General features: G+C 44.7%; 2 protein-coding genes across 2 annotated transcripts in view; both read right to left on the bottom strand.

Annotated features, from left to right (window-relative positions):
• Positions 1 to 454: 454 nt before the first annotated feature.
• LOC121936407 (claudin-16-like) lies at positions 455 to 4,797 on the bottom strand. The gene is made up of 5 exons (XM_042478628.1): positions 4,684 to 4,797; positions 3,355 to 3,457; positions 2,238 to 2,402; positions 1,110 to 1,301; positions 455 to 546 (listed from the first exon to the last, which is right to left on the bottom strand). The coding sequence occupies exons 1-5, from the start codon at positions 4,795 to 4,797 to the stop codon at positions 455 to 457; spliced, it is 666 nt and encodes a 221-aa protein (XP_042334562.1).
• Positions 4,798 to 9,055: 4,258 nt separating this feature from the next.
• Positions 9,056 to 10,700, bottom strand: part of CLDN19 (claudin 19) — a 4,340-nt gene continuing 2,695 nt past the window's right edge. Inside the window, exons 4-5 of the mRNA XM_042479433.1 lie at positions 9,820 to 9,966; positions 9,056 to 9,392 (exon numbers count right to left, since the gene is read on the bottom strand). Coding sequence (XP_042335367.1) covers positions 9,359 to 9,392; positions 9,820 to 9,966 — 181 coding nt within the window. The 3' untranslated portion in view covers positions 9,056 to 9,358. The remainder of the gene's footprint in view (positions 9,393 to 9,819; positions 9,967 to 10,700) is intronic.

The following is a 10,700-nucleotide window of genomic DNA, read 5'->3' as shown; positions in this document are numbered from 1 at the left end:
ACTGAGGATGGATGGTAAACACCCCTCTGCCATTAGTCCTCCCCTCCAGAATGATGCAATTCAGATCCTTCATTCCCACTTGTTGAACACGCTTCGGAATCGATTCTTTTCAAAAGAACTGCTATGAAACCCATGTCTGGAAAAACCGGGGGTTTGCGTTTGCCTAGCTTTATGGCGACAGGAATCGATCAAAGTCGGATCAGAACCGATTTCAAATGGGAACAACGGTCATATAACCCGATTGGGGATTCGCTTTAAGTCATAGTGGGAACGCACCCGTAGTATGGCTGAAAGGGTCTGAGGATCATCAACAACCCCTCTTTCAGCATAGAGACTTCTACAGGGACCAAACCATGATAACAGAGCTGGAGGGATGGTGGAGAGTCTTGGACATGAACAGATGCCCGGCAGCGAAGTCCTCAATCCCATCCAAAAGGGCCTTTTTGAGCCCGGATCACACTCGGGAAGCGACGGCATACATCTTGGATGGGACGGTTCGTGAGTGGTACACGGTGCGTTGAAATCTCCTGGAAGGGGCAGAGTCTGCTTTGGAAAGAAAGAAAATAAGTGACAGGATTTACAAAGATATATACGGTGCTCTTGTGCTCTTGGAGAGGTTTGCCTCCATTGTCTTATCATCTGAATAACAACCCTTTGAAGTAGATCAGTATTCTCTCCATTTTGCAAATGGGCAGATTAGGGAAGGGAAGAGTATTTTAAAATATGATATAAGGCTGTGCATTTTGAGTGTTAAGATAAAAAGAATACTGGATTCTAGTTTGGGACATTTAAAATTTTTATTATTATTATTATTATTATTATTATTATGCGGCGTCATGTGAAATCATTTTGTGTAAATATGTGATTTTTTCATGATATTCATGGGATAAGCTCCCGATCCCCTTCGTGTGATAAACTCCTATATCACTGAATGAGTATGTTAGTTAATGCATTATTCCATCTTTGTAAAAGTTATTATTTCCCAGATTTTGTATAACCAGCCTGGATGGATTTTCATTGCTTATGAAAGGAGTGGGAATTAGGAGCCTGAAACTTGTCTTGGACAATTTAGGAGAACCTATTACCATCTTTGTGCCCCCTTTACTGACCTTTGATGGCATAAAGGCAGCAGGTGAGTGCAATGGATGCCACCAAGCACCCCACGGATCCAGCCATGCCCATCCAGCAAGACCAGCCAAAGTCGTAGTGGACGCCCAAGAACACGCCATGGAGCACCAAAGTGGCTCTTTCCATGTAGACGTCGACGGCGTACCAAATGGAGCCCACCAATCCAAGGACGCCTAGCGGGGGACCAAAAAGGACAACAACCGAATTATAGAATTGGAGGGAACCCCAAAGGTGCATCTGCACTGCCAAAATAATCGAGTTAGATACCACTTTAACTGCCATGGCTCTGTATCCTACATCCTGGGGAATCCTAGGATTTGTGGGTTTGCAAACTTCTCGTTCAGAGAGCTCTAGTGCCTCCCCAAACTGCAAAGCCCAAGACTCCATAGGATGGTACCATGGTTGTTAAAATGGAATCAAAGCGTTATAATTACGTCATGTGGAAGTGGTCAACAGCCAAGAAAAGCCAATGCTTTTTGGGAACAGTTTGGGAACCAGCGGAGTGGTGATTTCCTTTGGCAAAGATGATTTCAGATGCCAACCGCTCCATTGCTACAGCTTATTTTAATAATAATAATAATAATAATAATAATAATAATAATAATATTTATATGCCGTCTTTCCCCCAGAGGATCAAGGCAGCTCACAGCATCAGGTAAAAGACAATATAAAATACAACATACTGTACAATTAAAATGCACCCCATTTATTCCCTCCTCCCCCAACCATACTATAGTAAAATACCATTAAACGATCAAAAGAATTAAAAGAATTAACATTTGCAATAATCAACATTTTACGCAAGATACTGAGCTGCTGCCTGCACCATAGTGATGCCATCCATGCCAGCGTTGGCCATCTTTGGTAGATAGGACCCATACATTTCCAAACCTCTCTTAACAAACCTATGCGCTCTATGCATGGTTCATTGGTTGTTTAGAAAGGAACAACAACCCGGAAAGTTGATATTGTCAAATACTGGATCCTGTAAACCTCGGAAGAGACTGCATTAGCTTCATGATGCAGCTCAAACCTTGTCTGCACAGTTGCGCTGCAACGTAGATTCCCTCTAAGTCAACAAAAGCAGAGCAATGGAAGGCGCTACTTACTTCCAACTCCGAGCACTAATCCCGACGAGTAGCACATCTTCAGCTTGACCTGGGGCTCATCCTTGAGAAACTTGACACAGTCAAGACTTAACACCAGAAAGGCCAAAGCAAATCCAGAGAGGATATCGGCCGTGATCAGCAATGCCCGGGTGACCACGATTTTCACTGGGAAAAAATAGGGCAAAGCCAAAGTGGGCAAAGGATGGTCAGCCACTGTCCAAGAGCTATTATTTGGCTATCTTCCCTCCTTGCATTACTTTGGCCCTGTCTGTACCTGTGGCTGCATCCACACTGCAGAATTAATGCAGTTTAGAACCACAGAACCATAAAACATAGAGTTGGTGGAGACTCCAAGGGTCACACTGTTCAACCCCCTTTTGCCATGCAGGAACTCACAACCAAAGCACTCCTGACAGATGGCTATCCAGTTTGACATTGCTTTAACTGCCATGGCTTCATGCAATGCTATGGAATTTTTGGATTTATAGTTTTATGATAGCTAAAGTGGTGTTGAACTGCATTAATGTTGCAGTGTGGCAGCAGCTCTAGTTGGCCCAATAAAAGTATCACTGTTTGGAGTTTGGTGAGGCACCAGCACACTTTGGCAGAGAAAGCGGAAGACCTTGTAAAACTACAAAGCCCAGGTTTCTACAGGATGGAGCTACAGCACTTAAAGTGGTGTCAAACTGCATTATTTCTACAATGGGAATGCACCCAAAGCCAATGGCAAACCTCTGACCGAATCTTGCTGAGAAAACCCTAGGACAGTGGTTCCCAAAGTCTGGTCCTCCAGATGTTTTGGACTTCAACTCCCAGGGTTCCTGACCATTGACTGGGGCTGCTTGAAGTCCAAAGCACCTGGAGGACCATAGTTTGGGAATCACAAGGACATGGCCACCAAAAGTTGGAGCTGATGGCCCATAAGAACAACACAGCAACAAATGCATCTAGATAGAAGCTGAGTAGATGGTCCAAAGCAAGTTAGGAGAAGGTCGGACCAACTTCCGTCTTCAAGATGGGCTTCAGTTTGGAATAGGAGGTTCAAATTCATAAAGGTTCAGATGTCCTGTGTACATCCTAAATGGCTAAAATACATGGACCGCAACTGGAAACGTACATGGATGGTCGGCTAAAATGGAATCGTACTGGTCACAGGTCCGGATGCCGTCTTGCATGTTGGTGACGCACTCCCTCCAAAGCCCCCGGCATTTGTGACTGACCTAGGAAGCAAACGAAATGCAGTGTGGAAACACATCACCATCATCATCATCATCATCATCATCATCATCATCATCATCATCATCATCATCACATCTGTCATTGTCCTTGTTGCCACCATCACTGCTACATGATGTATATATTGCGTTCCAGGGTAACACAACCCTCTCAAGGCCACTGACACAATAAAATTATTCATTCAGGAGCCAAATCAGAGCCAAATGCAGGGTTCACACAATAGGAACATCACGAAATTCAGTCCAAACCCCAGCAATCGTAACAACAGCAACTGTTATACTTCCAGTGCAAAAGTACTGGCTAAGCATATGTGGATAAGTTAAATGCAGTAGTGTAAGCAATCAAATTGAATACAGTACTGGTCTTCAGAGTTGTAGTCCAACACTTGAACCAATAATAATAATAATAATAATAATAATAATAATAATAATAATAATAATTTCTATTCCTCCTCTCCAACAAGATCGAGGCGGCTTACATCAATAAAATCCATACAATGCAATACAATAAATCCCACTGTCCCCTCCCTCCTTAAACCAAATCAACATAAGAATTACAACTTAATGATAACTACACACTGGGCATAGGTTCTCATGACTGCCATAGAGGAACTATGCACTTATAACCCATAAGAAACCAATAGGATCTCATAAGAGACCAATAACTAACCAATTTTAAGAGACCAATAGCATTACAGTTATCAAGGCAGCGTGGCATAGTGGTTTGAGCCTTGGACAATGACTCTGGAGACCAGAATTCAAAGATATAGCCATGTTCGTCTGTAGAATCAGTGTGTAGCGAGATCTTGTAGCACCTTTGAGAATCACTGAAAGAAAAAGGTTGGCAGCATGAGCTTTCCTAGACTTCAGTCTACTTCCTCAGATGCACTTGGATGTAAGCCTACGAATGTTCATGCTACCAACTTCTTTCTTTCGGTGAGTTTCAGATGTGCTACAAGATCTCTCTGGGGACCAGGGTTTGATTTCCAGCTTGGCCATGAAGTCCAATGGGTGACCTTGGGCAAGTTGCACTCTCTCAGCCTCAGGGGAAGTCAATGGCAAGCCTCCTCTGAAGAAACTTGTTAGGACAACCCCAGGATATGTCCAACTTTGGATTGCCATAAGTCAGATGTGACTTGAAGGCACGCGCCACCAGGATCAGTCACAAGTGGCCTCAAAAGTCCCCTATCCAGCATCTGCATTATGCTCACCTCTAAGCTGTCATCGGCATTGACCATCCAGCAGTCTGTCCAAGTGGCTGCAATGAGGAAGAGGGTTGAACTGAATGCCACGCAGAAGGATGCCAGCTGCAAAACCACGGCCATCTGGAGAACTGGGAGAGGCCAGAAGAACAGACGCATCAGGCTTTGGATCTATTTGCTCTACTAAATGTTATCAACTTGTGTTCCAGTTTCACTGCCTTGGCTCCCTTTCATGTTGCATTGCCACACTACATAAGCAAGCTCAAGTCTCATTAAATACAATGGAGTAGTAAAATGGTGCCCTTTGCTTTTTGGAATGTATATACATCAAAGATCACCAAATTTTACCTTTTAAGCTGAAATATCTGGGGTCCCAACCATCATCCCGGTGAAGCGGCAGAACCTCTGGAGTGAATGTGAGAGCCAGGTAAGTGTATAATGGAGAGCTTTAAAAACGCCAACAAGGTTAGCAGATGCTTGGTCCAGAAAAGCAGCTAGGGTTGCAACAGTCACCTGGCGGCATCCACTCCCCCTTCCACCCTCAACATTTCCTTTGGGGAAAAAGAAAAAGAAACCCATGTCAGCTGTGCTTTGGGCATTACGGCGTGATGGGTCCCTTTGCAATTAAAATAGCCATGGGTCAGAAAACACGAACAGCGTCTGAAGCAGGTGTTGGCATCTTCGGGAGCCTGGCAGGCAACCCTGACCCAGCAGTAATTCTCCATCTACTGCTAAATCCATTACTTCTGAGGCTGAGGTTGGATCAAGTATTGTGGGAATTGGAGGGTCCTGCTATTCTGTCCCCAAAGAGAGAGATCAAGCGGAGTGACTTTCTGGTTTCCTTCCCGCAAGTGCATTCAGAAGGTCCCACTATATGGCCTTGTTCCCACTACGTTTTAAATCGGTTCGCAAATCGGTTTGAAGCAGCTTAAATGACCCTGGTTCACACTTGAAGCGATTCAGAGAGGGGGACCATGCACTAGACCCATTTAACCCGTGCCTTTGTGACACGGATTTCCCCCCGTGACCTTTAGGATAAACCAATTCTGCGCAAGTGTGAACCGGACATGGATCAGAATCGATGTAAATTTGCCCTTCAGCTGGCTGAAGCGGGTCTGTTTTGAATCGATTCATTTGTCAATGTGAACCACAAATGGGTTATTTTATTTTATTTCACAGCCAGAAAATGAGATGGAAGCAAATATAGTGCGAACCACGCTCTGCCACCAAACCAATCTATCGATTCGGATCATAAAGTGATATATTTGGAAGTGGGAATGTGGCCTTTAATACGTGGCTTGTAGCATGTGAAGTCATTACTCCATTTCCAACAGGAGCCAAACTTGTGCAAAGCCCACAAGACGGACATGGAGGTATAATGGGCCGCTGTAAGTCGGGAAACGACTTGAAGGTGCACACCAACCACAGTTTTGCAACTGCAGCAGTCTGGAGAACTGGAGAGGCAGATTTTCTGCCAAATGTGGGTGCTCCTGCTAATGCTGATGCCAGATTTCCCTCGCTGCTGTGAACAAATGAATCCTTTGCACTATTGTGCCTTGCTGTTTAGCATCAGATGGCTTTGATGGCACCGTCTGATAAAATGGAGAGGGCTGAAAGAAAGAGCTCTGTGTCTGTGTTTCGAGCCTCCTCAGCCGCATCTGTGCAACTCCAAATCTTGAGTCGTAGAATTGCCAAGGTTGCTTTGCTGCCCAGCCAATTTTTATCATTGAGAGTTTGACCATTCATAAAGAGAAGATCAAACTTTTCACCCATGTTTGCTCTCCTTGTCCTGTTCTCAGGACCAAGAGAGGAGATAAGCCGAGAAACCTCCTCCCTCTTGGCAAGATGAATCCAAAACCCACACACAAACCGGCGCAAGAGCCGAGAACATAAACCATATTCCCAGTTGAATTTTTATCATGAAATTGCAAGGTGGGTTTTCTTTGTCCCAGTCCTTGACTTGTGCACTTGCAATATGGAAGCAATAATGCTTGTGCATAATGCTGTAGCCCTTGCCTGTTAAATCTGTTCATTGACCAATACTCTTGGTTGCCTGGGCAATGTATGGTTTATTGATCATCCAGCTATTTAAAACACAACCATGACATGACTTAAGTCTACGAAAGCTCATGCTGCCAACTTCTTTCTTTCGGTCAGTCTCAAAGGTGCTACAAGATTTCTTTACATGATGGCTGGCATAACAGATGTCCAGCCTGAGCTACTGTGACCCCATGCGCTTGGGTTCTGCAGAGGCTGGAATTCTTTACTGACTTATTCTGACTTATGGAGACCTTACGGTGAATCTGTTAGTGTTGGTGTGTGCCTTCCAACTTATAGTGACCCTTTACCAAGGTTTTCTTGCCAGGTTTCTTCCGAAGGGGTTTGCCATGGCCATCCTCCGAGGCTGAGACTTGCCCAAGGTGACCCAGTAGGGTTTTGTGCAGGGAATCGATATCCAAAGTCACTGTCCAATGCTCAAACCAATAAAAAACACCAACAAATAAGGGAAATGTATATAGTTTTTTGTGGGTCTTTTGGGCTATGTGACCATGTTCTAGAAGAGTTTATTCCTGACGTTTCACCAGCATTTGTGGCTGGCATCTTCAGAGAATGCTGGCATGGAAGTGAGTGAGTATATGGAGTGTATAGCCCACTCTCTTCCATGCCAGCATTCTCTGAAGATGCCAGCCACAGATGCTGGCGGAACGTCAGGAATAAACTCTTCTAGAACATGGCCACATAGCCCAAAAGACCCTCAAAAAACTATGGATGCCATGAAAGCCTTCGACTTCACAAAATATATATGCGCTACACCTTTCAAGGTGGCACTCTTGCCCTGAGAATCCTCTCCTTCCCTCTGAGAAGGGGGTCCAGACTCTGAGTTCTGAGCAACCTGTTATTTTGCAACTGGCATCAAAGGTCCACCTTGTATCAAAGGTCCACCTTGTCTGGCGTTCATCATCTTTTCCCCTTGCCCTCATCTCCAAGGGTCTGGGTTCGTTGAATGTTTAGCTGTTGCTTCCAACCTGAGCCCCTTCTTTAGCTGCCATTTCTCCACATTCTCTTTGCTTTTTTTGGACCGACGGCGGGAGGAAATTCTAATTAACTTAATCTGTCTGCACAATCCGATGCCATGAAAAGCAGTGGAAGGGGATGTAAGCTTCTTCCCTGCGGTTTTCGAGTTTGGCTTCGGGCGAACCTGGACTAATTGGGTCTGCTTTTTAAAAGTTCAAGCTCTGAAAACTCTCCGCAGCGACCAAACCGCACAGCAGTTGCGCCGAAGAAGAGAGAGTCAGAGCTGCTGGGAACTGCACTTTTAGATCCACAAAATGGGGGAACTGATCTGACCTGTTTGGGGTACAATTCAAGATGGTAGTCGACACAATATTAAAGTGTGATGTAGTGGTTTGAATGTAGGACTAGGCCTCTGGAGATTGGGATTCGGTTGCTCTCTTGGCCATGGAAATCTGTTGTGCAATCTTGCTTGAGTCACATCCTTTCAGCTCCAGAAAACCTTCTGATAGCATTGGACTATGGGCTTGAACAGACAGGCCAAAATAAAGCTGCTTCAGGTCACTTTGGAGGTATGCTGTTTAAATGATGCATGTGTCCTAAGAGGCTGGAAGCTGCTCCAAAGCTGCGCTCTGGTTCTTAGGACCGGAGCATGGCTTTGGTGCGGCTACTGGCCTCTTAGGACGCATGCATCATTTAAACAACATACTTCCAAAGTGACTCGAAGCAGTTTTATTTTGGCCTCTGTTTGGGCCCTATGACTCTGGAGACCAGGGTTCGAATCTTGGTTTGGCCATGGACACCTACTGGGTGATCCTGGACAAGTCACATTCTCTCAGCCTCAGAGGGTGGCCATGGCAAACCCCATCCAAAAAAGCTTAGCAAGAAAACCTTGGCAAGGGTCACCATGCGTTGGGAACAACTTGAAGGCGCACACCACCAACAGCCTTAAATTAATGTCCCAGCCTTGAATTAATTCTTTCCAAACAGAGCAAAGATGTTGATCGCACTGTAAATAATTTTGTCGAGGGTGCATCTACATTGTAGAAATAATGCAGTTTTTAAGTGCCATAGCCCCATCCTATTGAATCCCGGGATTTGCAGTTTTGCAAGGTCTTTTGCCTTCTCTGCCAAAGAGCGCTGGTGCCTTGCCAAACGACAAATCCCAGGTTTCTGTAGCATGCAGCCATTCCAGTTAAAGTGGTGTCAAACTGCATTATTTCTGCAATGCAGATGCACCCTTAGCATCACAAATCAACCCAGAATCGCATGTGAAGTGTAGGGAGGAACGCAACAAACTTTTGAAACAAGCTGGCGATAAAAATATTTTAATAATACCGATTTTAGTACAAACCATTAGATACAGAGTTGTCGGCTTTAAAAACAGAATAATAATAATAACCAGAGCCATCCTTTGAACACTATAAAGACAGTACAGTACCAGGGGAAATGTTAATGCAGCATTTATAGTACAAGAAGAGCAGATCCCATTCAGCGTTGTGCTCCTGATTTTTGATTTGGTTTCATTTGGCAGCTTGACATGGAAAAAGGAATCTCAGGGCACTGTTTGGGGATTTTTTAATATACACATATATATAAATGTCCTGGCTTACAGCCATTTTGGTCCCTCTGGAAGGAAAAGCGCGGGACCGTGTCGCTTCCCTTGCCGACATTATACGTTTTGCTCTCCCCTTTTTACAGTGGGTCTGAAAAAGCAAGGGAAAATAAGAAACAAAAAGAAGGAAAAAGAGAAGAAGAAGAAAAAGGGCTGTTAATTCCAAGACGTCGGAAAGAAACAGCACCTTGAGAGCATTCCCTCCCTTACCATCCTCATATTCATATAGGGCCTCTTATGGGGCTTTGGAAAAAGCTGGGAAGGCTGCAAGAATTGCAGGTGCCAACGCAGGCTCAGGTTTGAAAAAGAAGCGGAAGGAAAAACCCTGAGAATGACCAGATCCTAGCATCGGAGACCCAGCAGCCCAACCAATGCAAAAGATCCAGCCTTAGGAGAGAAATGAAAATGCCTTTTGCATTTTCCAGACCACTGGTTGCTCCTTGGGACCTGTCTAGAAGTGAGCATCGCTTTCACTCGCTTCCTTCTCTCCGCTAAAGAGAGACGGGGTTCACACATACTCTCTTGCGGTCGAAGGCTGGGACTGCCGGTAATACTGCTGTCCTCTGTCTTCGGGTTTGGGGCAAGAACAGGACAGGAACGCGCCTCCCAGGAGGGTCAAGCTGGCCGCCGACCAACCCACAAAGAGAGCCGGTCCAAATTCGTACCTGGGAAGACAAAGGATGGAGAGACATCGCTATGTTAGTCTGGAAGATCATGACGCAAAGGGATCTCGCAGTACCTTTGAGACTCACTGGAAGACGTAAGCTGGGAGCATGAGCTTTCACAGTCTTGAGCCTACTTCCAAGGAGGTTGGATGGAAGCAAGGTTTAAAGAGGCCTGGAAATATGTCCAAGGGAATTGCACCCTAAGCTGAATGTAGCAGTGATGAATTCAAGTCTTTCTGTCTAAATTTCAAGTCAACACTCAAGTCCTTGCAAGATACTTTCAAGTCAAGTCTCAAGTCTCTGGCTTCAAGTCTCAAGTCCTTGCTATGTGACCATGTTTCGAAAGAGTTTATTCCTGATGTTTCACCAGCATCTGTGGCTGGCATCTTCAGAGAAAGAGTGGTTAAATGATTGCTTTTAATTGTCCATGTGGATAATTTTGGATTTTGGAATAATTCGGATTTTGGCATTCCAGATAAGGGAGACTAGGCTTGTAAAGAGTAAAAATAACATGAGCTCCATATATCTATATATTGGTTTCATTAGCTATGGTCTTTCTCGCCTTCTCCATTAATAAAGGGTGCCCTTCTTGCTTTGTGCCATCTTAGGAACCCTCTGAAGGCGGCCAGATTGGCCACAACAGGACTTCAAAAAATAATGGGATAGTAAGTGGAGGTCCCAAAAGGTTGATTATTATTACAGTGCAATTCAAAAGCAGTTTTCCCACACCCCAA

The sequence above is a fragment of the Sceloporus undulatus genome, chromosome 7 (assembly GCF_019175285.1).
Source record: "Sceloporus undulatus isolate JIND9_A2432 ecotype Alabama chromosome 7, SceUnd_v1.1, whole genome shotgun sequence".
NCBI lineage: Eukaryota > Metazoa > Chordata > Lepidosauria > Squamata > Phrynosomatidae > Sceloporus > Sceloporus undulatus.
The sequence above is the reverse complement of the archived record's forward strand: the minus strand, read 5'-3'. Positions and strand labels throughout refer to the sequence as shown.

Bases quoted from the DNA above. Each gene is read 5' to 3' on its own strand.
- LOC121936407 (XM_042478628.1), bottom strand. From the start codon at position 4,797: ATGGCCGTGGTTTTGCAGCTGGCATCCTTCTGCGTGGCATTCAGTTCA. The intron at 3,458-4,683 runs GTGAGCATAATG...TTTGCTTCCTAG, and splicing joins ATGCCGATGACAGCTTAGAG to GTCAGTCACAAATGCCGGGG. The intron at 2,403-3,354 runs GTACGTTTCCAG...ATTTTTTCCCAG, and splicing joins CATTTTAGCCGACCATCCAT to TGAAAATCGTGGTCACCCGG.